Source organism: Corvus kubaryi, unplaced genomic scaffold (assembly GCF_017639235.1).
Source record: "Corvus kubaryi isolate FWS band 111438036 unplaced genomic scaffold, C.kubaryi_AGA036_p1.0 65114, whole genome shotgun sequence".
NCBI classification, from domain to species: domain Eukaryota; kingdom Metazoa; phylum Chordata; class Aves; order Passeriformes; family Corvidae; genus Corvus; species Corvus kubaryi.
The window spans coordinates 1-20,297 of record NW_024581777.1 but is presented as its reverse complement, the minus strand read 5'-3'; the positions used below and the strand labels follow the sequence as shown (position 1 = coordinate 20,297).

Below are 20,297 nucleotides of genomic sequence, written 5' to 3'. Positions count from 1 at the left end.
AGCTGTTTTGCTATGACAGTATCTGTATTCTTTATGAACCTGAACAGTGTCATTAGCAATTTCTAAGGTATGTAATAAATACTAGTATATCAGGGCCTTTGAGGAAATTCAAAAACTCTTTGGGACAGTAAGTAAGTGAAGAGAAGCCTTATAAGGTGGACCGTTTTTTGACTCATAAGCTTAGCCATCCAACTAATTAGCATGGAGTTTAAGTGAGAGACTTAAATTGCAGAGAAGATATTCCCCATGTTGTAATTAGATAGGAAACTCCCTTATGGAATTCAGAAATTCTAAGACAGGTGATTTAAAGATTATTTTGTACCATATAGATTCACAAAACAATTTAATGTAATTTATAGTGGTTTTTAGGGCGTGGTTTGAACAGTAGTAAGGTTCTATTCATTCCTGTCTGGGAATATGGGTATGAATTACCAAATGCTGCCAGTCATCATTGATGCTCACATCTGAAACTTATGTTGCTGTGCTGGGCAATACTGCAAAGTCATAGACTCACTATGTAACATATGAGTGATTTTATACGAATATTTTATATTAATATTATGCTGTAATTGTTCTTTTACAGATCATACCTTCCATTTTTCATGGCTATACAAACCACTAGGTTCTACAATAAAGTTTGGGGTCAGTTAAAGCTGCTACCTTAACATACCTGCAAACTTTATTGTGAGTGTGGAGAATTGCCAGTAACTTCTGACCTTGACCATGATTCTGTTCAGCCTTCATTTTTCTCCTTTCTGAGCTTGATTCACTGTTTTGGCAACTTTTCAATATACTGTGCTAAACTGTAAGCATGACAGTTCAGCTTTGCGAGATCTTTCTAACAACAAAAAAACCCAAAAATCTCTCTTAAATCTCTGGTTTAGATTTCATTTTATTTGTCATCTTTTATGAACAAATTACGAAATATACTTCATTCACAAATTGGAAATATTTACAATTTCTTTACAACAAGGCATTATTGAGGTTTTGATTTATGGCATTCTTAGAGCATTCTGTCTTTCAAAACAAAGACATTGGTGTTGTTTTCAGCACACTGTTCATTACACTCTGGATGTGAAATAGGAGCTTTTTGGAAGAGGAGTTTGCACTCTCTTTTGATATGATCTACTGAGAAAACTGAGGCAGGATGCATTCAAAATGTGAGGAGAGGGACTGTGCAGATGTGTTGCTGTACCATGCCATGATCTGAAGCCATTGTATTACACCAGATGCTGCTAAGTGAAGAGGAGAAAAAGATTCCCCTGAGCCATTCTTCCTCTGCCTTCTCTTTTGAGTGGTCTAAACGCAGTTCAGTTTAATTTTTTTCTGATTTTCGAGTCTTCATGAGAATAAGAGTCTTGAGAAGTCTATTTCAAATACTATCACAATTCAGAAAGATTATTCAGACAAAAAACTGAGAGTAGCCAGGAAGTGAATAAATATTGTATATCCGCAAAATGTTTAGGAGACAAATTTTGAACATGGTTCTAAAAGGGAATTGCAACTGTGCTGGTCTGCAGTTGTGACATTTGAGCCATAAAAGCTAAGATAGTTTCATTTTTTAATTTCTTGGAGTCTATTTTTTTTCCTGAAGAAAATTCTAAAACCACTTCCTTCCATGGAACTTTTAAAAATTTCTTAATATACACCTCCATTATAAATCAGATGTGGGCCACCATTGCTTAGGTTGTCTGTCATTTCCTAGAACAAGAATAGAAAACATTAATTAAAATTAGAATTACTGTAAGGTGTTCAAAATTCAGTTATCTAAGGTTGTGATGAAATTTGAACAAACTCTGAATTTCAAACATTCAGAAACACTTTACATTTTTATTTAGCTTAATAAATCTCATGATAAAAAAAAATTAGATTTCTTCCTACATAAATTAAGTACATTTGAAAGCTGATAGACTCATTGATAGTGATTGAGTTGGACATTACACTCAGACCACACATACAGCATTGATGGCATCTGTACAAGTTTGTGATGTTGTCCTTTGAATCGCATCAACTCAAGCTTGTGTGCTGATCTACAAAAGAACGAAATGGTGAAGTCTCTGTTGCCATTCAAACCTCTATCTGTGCTGACATGCTACAAACAGATGCCATTCAATGCTTGCTGAAATAGACATTTGGGAAGTAGATCTACATCCAAACAGGATCTAAGGTTTTTAACTGTTTGTTTTCCCTTGGGATGGGACTGATTTTAGTTTTCCCTTAATATGCCAGTCTACACTTTTTAGCAGTTTGGGGATTGCTTCTCCAGTGGCAGGTGAGTCACCCCAGAGTAAGCTGACCGGCTCATGAGTCAGAATCATAAAGCACCTAAACCAAGATTTGTTCGGAGATAGATTTTCTAATTCTCAAATTGAAATCCAAACAATACCCCCTTAGCAGCTGTCTAAGCATAGACATGGCTACATTAATTAAACAGTTCCCTGATCTTCAAGGCTGCAAAGCCACACTGAGTTTATGGTCAGAACTAACTTATTCTGAGCAGTCCCAGGCCTGTGTCATACCTAATTGAATCTGGATGCAGAAATAAGTGATCTGCTGCTTATGTCCAATGACAAGAGAACATTCAGCTATGGCAAGAGGAATGGGTACAGGTAAAAATGCAGCTTGGGGTATTTCTAAAATTCTGGTAGATGAGGTGGAGGTGCCAGTGTTGGACTAGTTCTAAAATAGTTGCATGATGACCAGAGGCTCTTCTCTGCATGGAAAGATTAAATTCATCTCTTCTTCCTCCTAGGTACACTTGGAGAAAATGTGGAATAAAAGGGATTTGTTTGTCTCCCTTCCTGCAGAAGCTTCTGTAAAAAAAGTGAAGCAAGATTCATTGGGCTAGACAGAGAGAGAGAGAAAAAGACAGAAAGAAAGAGCCCGACTCCATAGCATAGTAGCTGAGATTCATGGTAAAGAGAAGAAAATTATACAACCTGGTCTTTATTACTAGTCTTACTCTGTCTCTCTCTTATTTTAATCCACAATATTTGGCAAGCAGAGACCAGAACTCAGAGTAACATAAAGTTAAAAAGCACTGATGCCTCCTTTCTCAGGTGTTCCCAGCTACATTCTAAAGTAAATCAAGGACTTAATCATTCCCTCCACAGTTTTTGAAAGAAGGGACGTTATATTCTTCTCTACAGTGTAAGCTTAGGGTCATCAAACCAAGTAGCCTTGCCAATTAATACTCCTGAATCAAGCATAAGCTTCAGAGAAAATCAGGCGTGAAACTAATTTTGAGTATTTTCTACCACCCAGGTCTCCATTTGTAGATGATGGTGTTGGATGTTTTGGTATTATGCCTTAATTCTTCTTACAGATTGAAGAGGAACATGCATGCCTAACACTGGACTACGGATCCCAGTTTGGGGTTGTCTGTTCTGAAACAAGGCACTGTAATATCCTTATTTGTGGGTGCCTAAAGCCTTTTTTGGATCTACACTGAAGATACATGTCAGCTGGGAAAGGGACCAAGAATACCAAAGCCATTTAATAGCAGCTATCAGTCAACCATATTTTGATAGTAATGATCTGTCAGAAGGCTACTCATGAGTTTCCTTTTGTCAGCTTCATCACTTGAATCATCCGCAGACATCAGCTATTAAAATATCATCATAATTTCAGAAATATATCAAAACCCATTTATTTTCCCCAATATTTCTATTTAAAAAAAATAATTAAAAAAAAAAGTTGCTGAATTCAAGGAATGAAGGAGCACAGAGATTAGAAGCAGAGTGAATCAATGGTGGCTACATCCAAATAAGAGTATTTGGATGCCTATAACTAGGGTGATTATTTTAAATACTCAACTTACTTCCAGATTGCAGCATTCACCACGTAGAGTTATGTCACTACCTGGAAGCACCATTCCTGCCTCAGAGTGACATCACAGCATCAGCCAACTTTGATTAGCTGAAACTATGACTTCCTCGTAGAGGTGGCCCTTCCTGAAGTGACATAACAACATGGTAGCTCCCTAGTGTTCAGCGTACCTTGGAGGTAACTCTGGTGTCGGGGGAATCACCGGACAGCTGGGCAGGTCGGTTATTTCAATACCCCTCAATCTCTAATATAAATATAACAATTATACAATAAATATAGCACAAACAAATGCACATGCAGTACATGTCTATATTACTGTATATCAGTATAAATATACAATATAGTCTTATATATAAAACACTTTCAAGCTATTTTCTAAATTAGGGTCTAATTTAATATAAGTTTTAAGTAGACTTCATTATTTTTAGGGGCATGCTGTGAGCTAGTGTACTCAGCCCTGCCATCAGCAGGCACTCTATGGGTCTAAGAAGTCCCGAGTGAGGCCAAGTGTACGTGGATACTTGACCCTACAGCAGACACGTGGGAAGTCTGCCATCGGTGGGGCACATCCCACATCCACTGAGCGTGTGCAATAGGGTAGCTCTGCACATGCATCATAGCCCAAGATACGTGGACACCTGGCAGTCCTTGCTGCTCAGTGTCAAAAAGCTCAGTAGGTCAACAGGCCAGGAAGGTAGGCAATGAACTACTGCTACACATGGTCATCTTCACCCCAAACTGATTGGGTTGGCAGGTTTTTTTTTATTTTGAAAGGTTTTTCTTTCCAAGCCATTTCTTCTTCCTTTCCCTCTCTTCTTTTCTCCCATCTTTGTCCTTGTTGAGGCAAGAATCTCTCTGAAAGCCAAGACCTAGCCTTCCATCAGCAAGACCATCATACTTGCCTAATAGCTCATCAGAATTCTTCTTCATTTTAAAATGAGATGGAGAAATGTATCTCTTCTGTTGATTTTATCACCCTGCTTTATGTTGCTGTTGTAACCTCTACTATTGAACTTTTTAAAACATGTTTAAATCATCATCTTTTTAAAATGTTTCAAACATCCTCTTTTTAAAACATGTTTCAAACATCTAAGATTAATTCAGTGTATTTTTCTACTTGGAGTCTCATCTCAGTTAAGAAACCAAAGAATAGTGACGAGTCATTTTAACTGCTATATCATATTTTGTCATGGAATCTGAAAACAATTCTACAGTCTGAGCAAATTAATCCTTGCTCTGCTCTTCAGAGGTTTCAGTAGACAACAGACTCTTGAACTTAACAGTCATGAAAACTTGCATGTGAAGGTTTAGGTGGACAGTCCACTTGACTTCTGTTCTTTTTTCTGCTCATTTCTCAAATGAAAGGCATTGGATAGATACTGAGTCCAAATGCAAAGCACAGGGTTACAGCGAACACTTAACTCCTCAAATATTATTCAGATGGTTAAGTCAAGGAAGTAATCTCAAGAATTCCATTCAATCAATTGTTTTGATCCTATGTGCTCAGTTTTGGGATCTTCAGTTTCAAGCACCTAAATATGTTCCTACACACCTTGGTAGGCTTCCTGTTAATACAGAACGGAAGTAAATGCTCAGTGCTGCTGCAAATGAGACCAGTTTCATTTAGGTGTCTAAATATGCCCTTAGATGCTTAGGTTAAATCATCTAGGTTTGTGAACTGTGGCTTTTCTGTTTAAATAACCAAATTTATATGCTGAGTACTTGGGAGAGGAAGAAATTGATTAAATCCTGGAAGCATGCAATGATGTGGTTACAGAAAGCTTTCTGTGCTTTTTTTCACAGTAAAATACATGATAATCCATATTAATAAGGCTTCCAATTATTTATGAGGTGCTATATTTAGCAGCTAAGCCCCTGAATAGCTATACAATGGAATTATGTTGAAAATGGATGTACTTCATTGAAATGGATGTACTGCAAATATACAGTACCTAAAAATAGCTCCATATAATGCAACATAATAAAGCTTACACAGAATGGCAGCATTTCATTTTCCAGAAGCTCTTTCTCATATGAAACTGAAAACTGAACACATCTCTTGCCAATTGTAAACGTTAACACATACAGTAACATTTCAGGAGAAGCAGAACAAATAAGGGAGGACACACAACTCACTTTTTCTGCCATTTCATGGGAGTGATGCAATGAATGTTCCCTTTCTGAGAACATTCGCCTTTGTTCATAGCTGGCTAGCCGACAAGTGAGCCATGAAGAAAGGGTGCAACCACCAATTCCAATGCATGCAAGAGACATGGAGGCAAGATGCAAAGAATAGAGAGCAGATGACTTCTTTGTCAGAGCACGAAGAAATTGAAAATTTAGGATTCCTCCTATTAGTCCACAGATGCAACAGGCAGAAAAAAGTATCATCTGTCAGGAGAGACAAGAGAGGTTATGTCACAGTGATATTTTTCAGAGATGGATTCATGCTTATAAAATATGAGACTAACCATTGTTCAATTCTTTGATAGCATCATTGACTGCAAAACACTGCACAGACACTTATTTAACTCTCTTATCTCCCACATTGCTCCCAGGGAATACATTACCTTCTGGTATACAAGAGTTAAGATTGATGTTGCATGTAAGGACAAGTTGGGTAAAATGAGTAGGTAAAGCTAAAACCTATTCAATGGAAGGACTGCTAGGACACAAATGTGATTTCCAGCTGTTCATGCAGAACAGTAACATGACAGAATGTGTCGTAATTTTCTATTGTGCAGTTTATCACTCCTGCCTCAGGAGTGAATGCCTCATGTATTTGTAGTGAATCTCTCTTGCTTTGTGTGCCATCTGACTCTGCCTCCTGCTCAATTATAATTTATTCAGTCAGACAGCAGATTGGAGGTTTTCTGCAGCTTTTGCGGGGTTTTTGAAAGTGTTCAAGGTGAATGTGCTGGTCAAAGAAGCAAAAGAAACAACAAAGAAATCTGTGATGCTGCTTTGCAGAAGGTCAGTTAGGTGACTATATGGTTGGTTGGTTTGCTTGATTTTAACTTGACTAAAATGTTCCTGGGAATTTTAGAAGGCTGTGAAACAGGCTGAAATCAATGAGAAATATTTAAGGACCTCCTATTGCTTTTAACTGCAAAGATGTTATGCTGGTTCAGGATGTTGCTTTAATCACAAATGACTCAGAAGCAAAAGACCTTATTATGGGGACAGTGCTAAATGATTGTCTTATTCACTTCCCTTGATACTGCTGCCCTGTCAGATGATGATCTAGATGGGCTTTTGATGTTTCTCGATACAGCCTTGTATATGTACTTATCTACTCTGGTGGCAAAAACTTATAGAGTCTTACAGACTACTTCTGTACACAACTGGGATGAGAATTTCATCAGGAATGTTGCACTGAGGATGTATATTGCAGTCCACTGGCAAGTGACTATTCCATGAGACCTCCGGAACAGATGGCTTTTAGAAACTGGTTATGGTACACATTGTAAGAAATGGAACTGTCATTTTAACAGGGTTTAGAAAAACTCATTGATATTAAAAAGTAATCAGAGAGAACTCTTGGTTCCCATCACACTTATACTGGTTTTATGTGACTTCCATCTGTATGTGGCAGAATAATCAAGCTGACGGCAAATTAGGGCTAGCATTATCACTTACAATAGGATCATGTCTTTAACGCAAAGTTCTGCTGTGACTTGTTGAGTAATAACACCATTTTTCTACAGTCAGAAAATGACTGTATCCAAAGAGACATCTTCCATCATTTTAAAACTTACTTACATGTGTTTCAGATTGCCAAACAAACTTATTAAAACACTTAACAGCTATGATATCTAGAAACAAACTTGGTCAGCAGCCTTATTGAGATGGCAGCCCAGTGTTGTGTTTTTGAAGGAGAGAAGATACATTCCAGTGACATTACTGAGAAGCATTTATTGACTTGGCATAAATCTATGTGAAGTGGTTTCCCATCAAAGTTTATCCAGACACGGATAAATAGGGATGTATGGCTTAAATAGCATGACCTTCTTGGGCCATTTCAGAACTGCCTTGTTTTTATGATTATTCCAAAGTGCTGATTTCTTTTTCTGGATTGCTGACTCGCAATTTTTCTAATTGTTTATCAAAAACACTTGGATACAGAAAGCCCCCAGTAAAGAGTTCAAATTAGATAAATAAGCCTTTCAAATACTTTATGTTATAGATGCAGTGGAAAAACTTACAACAAGTCCAGATTTTTTTTTGGCGCACAATATTCCACATATGCCACAAAGCAAGAACTGCAAAAAACAAAAAAAACAAACAATTACTTCATCATTTAAGGTATGAAGTTCAAATCCCACTGTGTTGCCGTGGTGGTGACCACAGTTTAGGCAATGGTTACATTTGTCAGCATTTTTGCCACAAACCTTATGTTTCAGGAGGTTATAACTCAACCATAAACACTCTTATCTGATAAGAAACTGGAATGAGAAGTCAGAGTGACCATGATAACTCATGAGAAAAGAAAGAAAATCCGAATTTTAAGCTGCTTAGGTAAACAAGGTGGAAAAAAATCCCCCGTGTTGCAAGGATAAAAATGCCTTTTTACTGTTTTTCTCTCAGAAAAGTTTAGCAAGGTACTAGTCAGTGATCCAAATCATCTACTTCTAAGCATAACATAGGGACTTAATGCCCTGATCCTACCATCTGAGCCACTGAAGAATTACATATGGATCTTTTTCTTCAGGACAGTGGAACTCTGGGCAAGAATGTAATTCAGTCATGTCTGTGGGTGCAGGTGTAAATACGAGTACATCTGTTGGTGTGCCTACTCTGGGCATGCAGAAAGATCTGTTTCAAACTCTTGATAGATGAATTTGCAAGAGATAGCGTGAAGGTATCTATACTTTTTTTTAAGTCATTCCATCACACAAACTGATCTGCCAATTGCAGCATCAAGCATCAGGCAAAAATTAATTAACAAAACCGGACAAAAACGCCTACCAGCTGATAAAAATAGATGGTAATGCTTAATAGTGACCTCTGTCAAAGACCAGTGATGTCCTCTGATGTCTTTTTCCTCCTACAGAAAAGTTTAACGAGGAAAACAATGAATAGTCCCCAAGGAAGCAGTCATGGTAGGAACTACAGTAGTTGTATGAAAGCAATAAGTCCTTCTCCAGGTGTTAGCAATACTGTCAAAAGATTTCCTTGATACCTCATAAACTCCTTTGTTAAGAAATCTGTGCTATTTATTTCAATAAAACAAACCCTACATCCCTATTGGGAAGTAATTTTATAGTTTTAAAACTGGATTTTTCCACATCCTTTTTCCTTTGAGATGGTATTTCTAGCAAAAGGCTCTGCTTGACCCTGATTTGGAATTAAATCACAAAACAGACCTGGCTGTTACAGAAGAAATTAAAAAAACCCAAACAAACGAAAAAACTGAGAGTTTCTATACAGCATTCAGGGTCTGTGTAATATATTGCAGGTACTTGTTATTCACACTCTAAAACTTTGGAACTTCACTATTTCAGTTGAGGAGTTGCTTTAACTCATAGTTTATCTCCCTCTAACTAAAGCAGTTCATGTGTATAAATATAAACCTTGAGGTATCCTTCTACTCTGAGTTAGACCCATGAAATCAGTTCCCATAATGAATGTGGATAAATTTTGTATATTATTTACCTTCACACTAAGCATGGGATGTGAATTTAATACTGCTCTGATTATGGAGAGGGCTGGGTCATGTAGACCATGGTGCTGAATGGCTCAGGACATACCAGAACACACAACTGGTAATTGCTACTAGAACCCACTGACTGAAATAACAATAAAACAAAACAAATCACCAGGGGCAATGCTCCCTCTGCACCTTTCCCACACACAAAGAAGATTTCAGCTCATCACCTCTGCTTTATAAGTGTTCACTCAGACTTTCTGTGAAGTTTTGGGGTTTCATTCCCAGTCCTGCCATTGCAGATTGCCTTCAACTGAAGGCATGCTTCAGATTTTCACATGTAGTGTTTTGTATTCCTCAAAATGCAGAAACCGCAAATGAAATTTGTTGAAGACATCTTTGTAATTAAGTTCTATTCAGTCAGACTTGATAAACTGGATTAATAATATATTTTCTCTCTGTAGTGATTGAATAGGATTGAAAGGAAATTTTTGTATATAGAAAAATTAATTAGTGTTGGAAGATACCATCATAGATAGTTTTAACTTGTTAACTAGTTTAAAAAACTGTGGGTTTGATAATTTACCTTCAAAGCTGAAAGAGTATGAAAGAGGTCACCCATTTTTTCAGGAATGCTTTAATTCTGCTCCAGTTTGAGTCAATGAAGCTAATCTATGAGCCCTAAGGTACCACCTTCTCAAAACAAGGGGTGACTATTCCATTTAAAGTATCTGACTACCTGGAGTAAAGATCTGGATGCAGTAGTTAAATGCACATTAAGTTTGCTAATGATATCCATTAGGATATACTATACTAGGAGATATTGTGGGCTCTGTTAAGTGTAGAGAGGCCTTACAGAGAGATGTGAATAGACCTGAGAGCTGGGCAATCACCAACCACATGAAATTTAACAAGAGCAAGTGCCGTATTCTGCACGTAGGACAGCATAATCCTGGTTATACATAAGTATTGGGGATCAAGACATTGGAAAGCAGCCATATGGAAAGTGATCTGGGGTCTGGCTTGATGCCAAGCTGAATGTGAATCAACAGTACCCTAGCAGCAAAAAAGGCCAGCCATGTCGTGGGGTACATCAAGAACAGCATCACCAGCTGGTCGAGGGAAGTGATTGTCCTGCTCTATTCTGCTCTGGTGCAGCCCCATGATGATGCAACCCACATGCAACCCTGTGTGCTGGGTTGGAGGCCTCAGTATAAGAAAAGCATGAAACTATTGGAATTTGTCCAGAGGAGGATGACCAAGATGGTGAAAGGCCTCAAGGGCAAGACTTACAAGGAGCAGCTGAGGTCACTTGGTTTGTTCTGCTTGAAGAAGAGAAGGCTGAGGGGTGACCTCCACACAGTCTACAGTCCTCAAGGGAGGCAGTGGAGGGAGAGGTGCTGATCTCCTCTCTTTGATGATCAATGATAGGGCACAAGGAAATGGAGTGAAGTTTCATCAGAAAGAGGTTCTTTGCTGATAGGGTGGTCAGTCACTGGAATGGGCTCCCCAGGAAAGGGATCATGGCACCAAGTCTGTCAGAGGTCAAGGAGCACTCGTGGATGCTGCTCTTAGTCGTAAGGTTTAGTGTTAGGTAGTCCGGCAAGGAGCATGGAGTTGGACTTGGCAATCTTTATGCGTCCCTTCCAACTTGAAAAATTCTATGATTTTATGATAATATTGTATTGTGACATGTATACTCTGTATGTATTGTCTCTCTTTACATCTACAGTATTTATACATATAGGCAAGGAATAACATATTCCATAGTTAAAGAACTAAAAGAGTTCTTTGTATTCTGACTCAGAGGAATTGGATATTCATGCTTCCTCCACATTCTTCTGTTTAATCTTGAGGTCATGCTGAAGTTTTATAATCTGTATGGCTATGAGATAAACAAGTTGTGAAACCGAATGCACTCAAGTGCCTGAATATGTTAAAAACCTTGGAAGAAAAGCATTCGGGCAGTAGCAAAGGATTAATGTTATGTAGGTTGAGGGTTTTTTTATATGACAATGTATTGCATTAATAGAGAAAAGGCTTGCCCAAAACCCAGTATAGTTATTTATTTATGTCAGCAAGCATTTTGCAATTAAAACCAATGGATGACTTTGAGCCACAGGGTCAGGCAATTATACCTCATGCAAAGCTTTGAATATTATGAACCAAGTTTACCACTTTCTTCTAAGGCTGATTCACTGGAAACAGTGGAAACCTGCTGTATGAAGCGAGTATTAGTAATACTTGTGGCTCAGGAACACTGCTCATGTAGTTTCTTTAGCTAAGCTTCTCAATGTGGAGACTTCTAGATTTCAGTGGGACATTATGTGGTTAACTCTGTTCTCTGCTTTTTGATAGCATAGAGACGATTTTTTTCTTTTTTTGGTGGTGCTATAGGAATTTCCTGTAGAATTTTTGATGTCTCAGTGTTGTGATCAGCAGTAGTGAAAACTGGATGGGAAAAGCTACACTAGCTCTTTGTACCAGAAAAAGGATGCAGTAAAAATGAGATTGAAAGTGTCTTTAACTTAGAATCTTCTATTTTATAGTACTGCCAACTGGAATACAGCCATCAGAGGCTCTGTTGTCTTGACACTCTCTCTGTTCTTGGCTATCCTGAAAGACTTCATGTCAATATGTCAGAACAGTAAAACTTGGTTTGTAAATGTTGAGCTACTCTGGACTACAGTTTACCCTTGACTAACTAATGCTGTCATGGTGAGGACTTGCTCCTTTCTACTTGATCATTGATTATCCTTACCAATTTTTTCTAACCAATCTCATGGACTCTTTAAATACAGTTATATTTTCTAACCATGTCAGTCTTGAGGTAGGTTAGACAAAGAGACTTCTACTGAGAACACAGTAAATCAGGAGTGGAAAAGGAATATATTACTGAAGATAAGCTCCTTGTAAAGAATGGTCAGTTGTTGAAGTGTTCACAGCTCATGCAGAGAATAAGGCTAAAACATTTCAGTAAGGATAAGCTAAGCTAATAAGCCCTACAAAATGCCCTGGAAGCCAGAGAGGGAATTTCAGCTGGAACTTTTTTAAACAGATGTCTCATAGTTGGGCTTCCATTTTAATTATGATTCATAAGAAAAAAAAAAAAAATAAAATGTTAAAAGACCCAAAGATTCACTTAAAAACCTACAAGATCAACAATTACACTCAGTCCCTATTGATTATAGGGTTACTTTTGGTTGCAGACTTATTCACACCTCCTATACATACATGATGCTTTGTGTCAAGACTAGCAGAGAAGTCATGTATAGAAACTGTTGGCACAAGTCCAGAGCAGGGCCAAAAAGTTGTTAAGAGGGCAGGAGCACCTCCCCTAAGAAGGCAGGCAGAGCAAGTTTGGGCTGTTCTGCCTGAAGAAGAGAAGGTTCAGAGATTCACAGATTGACAGAATATTCTGAGTTGGAAGGGACCCACAAGGATCATTGGGTTTGCATGGAGACCTCATAGCAACCTTGCAGTATCTGGGAGACTTCATCAGGAACTGTAGTTATAGGACAAGGAGTAATGAGGTAACTGGAAGAGGGGAAATTTAGACTAGATGTTAGGAAGAGATTCATTACTGCGAGGGTGATGAGGCACTGGAACAGGTTGCCCAGAGAGGCTTTGGATGACCCAACCATCGCAATGTTCAAGGCCAGGTTATACAAGGCCTTAAGCAACCAGGTCTAGTAGTAGGAGGGATCCCTGCCTATAGCAGGGACAGTTGGGACTAGATGATCTTTAAGGTCCCTTCCAAGCCTTAAGCAACCAGGTCTAGTAGGAGGTGTCCCTGCCTATGGCAGAAACAGTTGAAACTAGATGATCTTTAAAGTCCCTTCCAACCCTTACTGTATGATTCTGTGATTCTATGAGTTTATGAGACTGTATCATCAAGTAATAGACAGGGGCATAACCCCTCTTGGGTGAATGGTAAAAAATCCAAAGAAAGATACTACAAAAGCACAAAAGCTACTTAGAAACCAAGTGCCTCAATCCCACTTTCAGCAATGATTCACCATGGACCCACCAAAGTCAGAGTCGCTCTGACAGCACCAGTGTGATTGCAAGGTGATGTAGTAGTGTCTGTTTGTCTGTGGAGGTTTTGCCATTCACACTGCAGCGGTACCTGCTAATGTTCTATATGCATATTGGAAAACCTCTCCTTTTGTCTGTTGAACTTTGAACAAAAACCCCAAAGACCTCCCAGAAAAGTGGAATGTTTATTTTGAGACTGCTTTAATTTACTTTATATTGAATATTGCCTTGAAACAAAACCTCAGATCAAAAACCCCATAAATTTTGGTACGAAGGCCAAAATCTCAATTTATATTCAAGTTCTGTGGTTTGGATCCATCCCTATTTCATATTTTCTGTAACAAAAGACTTGGCTTCTTTCACTTTCTTCTGGAAAATGGGTACTTTCTCCCTGGTAGTCTGAAAAAAAGATTCAGTTTTAGTTAATCTGCAGGAAGCCAAAGATTTGTTTCTTTCCACCATGCAGAAGAAAAGGAGCTATTTTTATTTTATATCTTGAAGCTAAGAAACCTTTCTGTCTTATGTTTTGAAAAGGCAAAAGCAATGGTGAGTGTAATTCCCTTGAAAAAATGAAAATGGCACATAGAAAAATTTCCTGGACACAGGGTGAACAAAATAGTAGAGAAAACCTGTTGAATATAAGGACACCTTGATCCCTAGTCATTGTTCATGACAAAAAAGACAGCTAAACTGTATACACTCTATGGAAAGTCCTCCACCATTCCGGGTCATCCATATGTATCTCATGAAACAGAGGAAGGGAAGGTATTCCAAAATGGAATATAACACAGTGAAAATGCATCATATCTATTCAATGTATCATACCTATTCAAGTGACACTCTACTTGGAAGACTAAACCATCAAGACAGAATTAACAGGTTCCCTTTTATCTACCCTTGTCAGGTAGTAAACTAGAAAAATCTGTGTTTTACACTAAAGCTGCATAACCATGTGACTTCCAGGAGAAAAATCAGGAATTTGAATTTAATAATGTAAAGAAAGAAAGATTCTATTTAATAATGTTGTTTCAACTCCATCCAAGTGAGAAAAAAGCTGAAATCCCTAATGGATGAACTAAGCAGAAGAGATATCTCTAATTGTAATCCTTCTCCTAAGCAGTATTTCAGAACAAGGATTAAATTTTCTTAGCGCAGGCATAAAGGGCACAGAATCTACTCATGAAAACAAAGACATCAAACTAAATAAAAATTACAACAGGCCAGAAAATCAAGCTTAGGTACTAGGTTTGCCCATTACCTCCACAGAGAAACACAATAATCTTTGCAAAAGGGGGATGGAAACTTCTAATGACGTCCCATGCAAGTGGTTGTGGGGACAGGAATGTCTAGCTGGCAGAAAGTCATCCAGACACAGAACAAGAAGCAACAGCATTTCTACAACCCAACCTTGTGTTCCACCAAATCTGTCATGCTGAGAGGGGAGGCTCTGTTATAACTGAGGCATGGTGTTAAAGCATGTCTAATCTGAGCCAATACCTTGTCTGGCAGTGTGCTATTGGGTCTTATCAGATCAGGTGCTGCTACACTTCCCACTGATTCAAGCCATATGCCAGCAGTTAAAACTCCATCCCAGTCCCTGTGATTAGTGTTTCCACTCGTCTTGTTACAGACCTGCAGAGACGCTTTAAAAATGGGAATTGGTTTTTAGAAACAATCAAGGAAATTTAGAAGTGTGTTTCTAAATCTGAATCTGAAAGTTTACCTAATGTCCATGATTCGAAAAACCTCCACCCATCTCTAAAAACACTTAAATTCTCAGCACAAAATAATAATATTTACTTTTTGTTTGTTTAGAGACTATCAGAATAACAAATAAGAATAGTGCTTTCTGTTTGTTTTCTACCAAGTATTTGGTTTCGAGTGTGACTGGTTACATCTCAAAAAAGTAATAAATGAAAGATTATTCCCTGCAGGTGAACTAAAGTCTTATTGTAGTAAAACATTTAAGCATATGCTTAAGTCAGTCTCTATTCAACAGAACCTCTAAATACAACCCAGGAACTAGATGGACCATCTTCCAGGTTGGTTTGTGCCTCTGGAGTCTCTGAATGACAAAGAAAACCTACTGAAAGACTTTAGCTCAATTCAGTGAATTGTCCTGGCTCCATGCAAGGCAAGGAGCTTCCACCCTTGGCATGTCCTTCCCCATCTATAGGTACAGAACTCTTTCCAGCTTCCACTGAGCTCACTGAAAGTCCTGTGATTAATTTCATCATGAGTGAGAGCCAGACAGAAATACGGTCAGTTTGATGAAAATGCAATGCATATGTTAAAATAAAGTAGGATCACATCTGCATTTTGTCTGCATGCTAAACAATAATGTGATTTTTTTAGTGCTGTTTTGAAAAAAAAAAAAATAGTTTGACTGTTCTTTCCAAAGGAAACTTGGCAACAGTAAAATCTAGATGCAAAATTTAGTGGTTTAAAATTTCAGGCCACCAACATTGATTTAACAGTATAAAAAGGTTTTCTTGCTCTGAGAAAGTCCATACAGACTGACATTTGTTCTTTTCCTTCAAATTTTGGATAAAAAATTAAAGTAATTTAAATCAAATATTTCAAGTGCCAACTAGGAACAAATTTCTGTAGCCAAATGCAGATTTTTAATGAGCAAGCAGACTTCCACTGTGATAAAATCCCAAATCATGGAAACAATAATTCTGCCTCTATCTACAGACAAGCAAACAGACCACCATACAGAAAGTGCATATCTCTCAAGTAAATTCAGATATTTGCCTTTATAAGGGAGAAAATGATTACTCTTGAGGGGTATAGCCATAAGTGAATCATCAGGTATCTCTCCTGCATATGAAGATAGATGACATATTTGTCTAAAGATGTGGGTTTTGTCTCTCATTCTCTCTCTCTGTGAGGGAGACTCATTTACAACAAGGATTTATTCACCACTGCAAAATAAATGAGGATTAGACCCATACACACGTATGTGTGTGTGTGAACATCTATTCACTACTCATAGTGATGGTGATGAAACCACTATGCTCTAAATATAGATGGGGAAGTATGTGACCATTAAAAAAAATATCTGTGAATACTTTTTGGTTGACTACCAACTGATTTTTTTTTTTTTTGTTTGTGCAAAAGCCTCTGCTATGGATGCTGTCATTCTTACTATGTTATTGTTAGTGGTTCAGCATTCTCATTGGTTGAATTATTTCTATAGTATGTCATATAACTGAACTGGAATGGTGGATTTCAGAAATATCCCTCCGTTCTGGGAAACAAGGAAATCTGGGAGACACTGATTATAGCCTGTAGAATAGTTTATCCCAAAACAAACGTAACAAACAGAAAGAAAATTCAGAAATCAACAACGTGTGCACTTTAGAGTATTTGGGACTGTTTTTATTGTGGGTTTGATTTTGGTTTTGGGATTTTTTTGCAATTTAACAGCCATGGCCTATTTTAAAAAGAACAGATTGGTGATGATGTAAACTGGTTAGTTGTCTCCACATGCTCCAGATAATTTGAGAAGACGGTTACACCTTCAGTTGTTTTCTTTTGGCTACTTTTTAAACAATTTGTACTACCTTAATCCAATTCAACTCCAATGAGAACAACAGATTTGAAACTTTTTTTCCCCATTTTTATGCATTTTTTGATACAGACATTGCCTAGGCTTTCGATTTCTTCATTCTGGTGCACTCTACTTTCCCTGGCTTGCTTATACATAATGCATGGCATGCAATGATCAGGGTACTTCAGCCCATGCTTAACTTCACTTGTGTCCATAACCCTGTGGATGGAATCCACATGGTTAAAACTAGGTATGTTAGTAAATCATCTGTCTGAATGGAGGCAGTGAACAATAAGAAAACCTCTTTTAATAGAAAAGCTAATGTTTGTCAAATGCAAAGCATCATAGGGAGGCAAGCATAGAAGATAGAATGTGCAGGATTTTTAAGATGCCCAAATTTTAGGAATTCAGGTTAAGGTTTCCATGGTGATGCTATCTTCATCTACTTCCTTATGAACTTCAGTCTCTGCTGAGTTCCACCCACATAAAAGGATAGAACAGGGTCAAAGGTTTTCTGTGTATTTCCAAGTAAATTGCAACAGGAGGACTGGTGCTGTTCAACTTAAGTGTTTTGTATCTTAACATGTCAAAGAATTAGTTTTTCCTTTAATGTCCCCTTCTTTTCCTTAGTGTTCACTTCTCAAAGGAAAACCCTGACTCAAGAGTGTGAATTGGAAAAAAATAACATATTTTATGCAAGACAAATCCTTTAATAGAGGCAACACGAGCTCAGTGTAAGATTCAGTGAGCAGAAAGACGGCTTATGCCACTTCTGAAGCAGGACAGTCCTGAGGATTGTCCAAATAAATCTTTGTCCAGGTGTTTAAATTTGAAACTAGTTACCCATGGCCCTAAGCATCCCTGGAGAACAGTAAATCTCTGGCTTCTTTCTTGGCCTGCCTCACCTGCTGGTCCCTTAGTCAGAAGAATGCAACCTAGCAGTTTTACCTGCTGGAGTAGTACAAAGAGAGTGGTATAATGGTGACAATTTAGACAACATATCTTCAGTCCAAGGAAAAGTAAGTCAGCGTTTAGAAACGTGTCACCCCACTCTGCACGTCACTTTGATTTCTCATTTCCTCTGCTACATGAAGCATAAGCTTCTTGCTTCCACTTTGCATTTTCTTTGAGGCCTCTCTCTGCCTATTCAACTTGCAGTTTTTTGCTCAGTTCCCAGCACTTGATGCCAGCCTCTGCTGACTCTGGTTGTGGGCATCCTTTGCCCACTTTTTACATTTGCAAACAAGTCCCTTTGGGTTACCTTCCATGCCTCTGCACTCACATATGAGAATAATTTCCTATAAACATCTGCAAAATCCCTTCATTGTCCTCTGTCTTATTCCTCTCTAAAACTCTATCTATGAACAGCTTGAAAGCAGCCAGACTGCTGGTGTGTTAATACAACCACCTGTTATACCACTCAGTTTTGGTTTGTTGTTTCTTCATACTCGCTTACCCCCTTTTATACGGTATCTGTCTCTTACTACGATTATAAGGTCCTTGGAAGCCAACATCTAATATAACAGAATCTTAATCTATGCCTAGTACAAACTCTGGGGTAACAGAAAGCATAAAAATGAATGAGGCAGTTATGCAGGAAATGTGCATCGTCATGAAATGATATCAGCTGTGATAGCATTGTCACAAAATACAATCACTGCATAAAATACTGATCTCACTGACTGATCAAAGCTCTTTGACTTCAGTGAAACCCAGGAAATTGCCCTTTGCCATTAAATCTTCAGATAGACACATGGTTTAAAGTAATTTTTTTCTTCATCAACCATGATCAGAAACCTCCCTTTTTGAAGTGATTTTGATAATATCATTACCTGTTGGCCTGGTAATATTACCTGTCTGAGCTGGTCTTCACTTTCATTTCTTGCCTACCTATTCTGCAGTGCAGAATTATATGTGTGTTTATATACTGCCAAAAATATTTATCACTGTTGTCAATAATTAATAATTATTGACAGTGCGAATATTACATGAAGCACTTTGGCTGGATGAATCTATAAATTAGAGGAGGTTATGCTGGTGAATAACCAAGAGTGTTTTGCATTTATCATATTATCTGAAACAAAGCAAACAATCCTATTAGAAATACTGCTGTAATACAAGCTGGCCAAAACCAGCTTTGGACTTCAAAAATGCCCACTCATGTTTAGACTGAAAACTCTGTATTTCCTATTCTTTGTTTCATAAACATAAACAACCATTTGGAGGAAAAATCTTCCTAGAAACATGCATATCTCAAACTGGAAAAATAAGAAACATTTTTGAGAAGTAAGAAATGCTCTGTGATATGAACGTGCTACTTCTATTAACCCATTATTTGGTTTTAATTTTTTTGTTCATTTTACAAGAAGCTCAGGGTGCCCAGATCATGAGAACATCATTCTCCTTTTCCTTCCCAATGCCTCTATTTTTCCTCCAAAAGCTCAGGACTCAGCTGGTATACCCCTGACATTAATTTAAAGCACCTTTTGACAGTCTCCTCATCACGGACAGGGTTGTTCTTTTTAAAAAGCAAAACTCACAGTCAATTTAGAGACTGTAAGCTATGGCCCGGGTTCCACGCGAAGCATCGGGCTTTGCCGAGTGTGACAAGGGGCTCAGAGAAAGTTCAATTGTTCACAGCAAGACTGAAAAACGGAAAGGAGCGAGAAAGAAGGGGTCTCCCCCCGCCCAACACACACATACATCTGTCCCCGCCGTGCCTCCCCCTCTCCCCACGACTCTGCAGACCGTACCCCAAGCACATCGGAAATGGACCCGGCGACATCGGCGCAACATGCACTCGCGGGAGGGAAGGGAAGGGAAGGGAAGAGGGGATGCCTTCGCACGGTCTGATCATCACCATAAAGAGTTAAAGAGAGAGTGAAATGGCTAACGTACACACACCCCGCTCCATACCGGAGAAGAGTCTCCCAGCTGAGGTTTATGCTCTGTGAGGACCAGGCTGAAACTGACCGCCCCCACGGCCACGCTGGACACCCCTAACCCTATCTCCAGCACGGAGAGCACCAGGAGGCTCCCGATGATCTGGCTGCTGGTGCACATCCTCCCTCGGTCATCCTTCCTTCCCGATCAGCCGGGGAAACCGCGCATCCTCCTCCTCCTCCGGCGCTCCCGCGGCCCTAAGTCGCCCCCAAACTTTTCTTCCTTCGCCGGCAGCCGGGGCGGAGCGGCGCATCCGCGGCCGGCGGGCGCTGCCGAGGGACGGCG

General features: G+C 38.7%; 1 protein-coding gene across 5 annotated transcripts; it reads right to left on the bottom strand.

The window, feature by feature from the left end:
• Positions 1-874: 874 nt before the first annotated feature.
• Positions 875-20,297, bottom strand: LOC121673033 (transmembrane protein 196). Of its 5 annotated transcripts, none has more exons than XM_042046054.1 (5): positions 19,968-20,297; positions 8,034-8,090; positions 5,965-6,219; positions 3,999-4,072; positions 875-1,701 (listed from the first exon to the last, which is right to left on the bottom strand). In XM_042046054.1, exons 1-5 carry the CDS (start codon positions 20,130-20,132, stop codon positions 1,695-1,697), a joined length of 558 nt encoding a protein of 185 aa, XP_041901988.1. In that variant the 5' UTR covers positions 20,133-20,297; the 3' UTR covers positions 875-1,694. The 5 variants fall into 5 exon arrangements, with proteins under 5 accessions (XP_041901988.1, XP_041901992.1, XP_041901990.1 ...); XM_042046058.1 differs by having other exon boundaries at positions 19,986-20,297; XM_042046056.1 differs by having other exon boundaries at positions 19,974-20,291.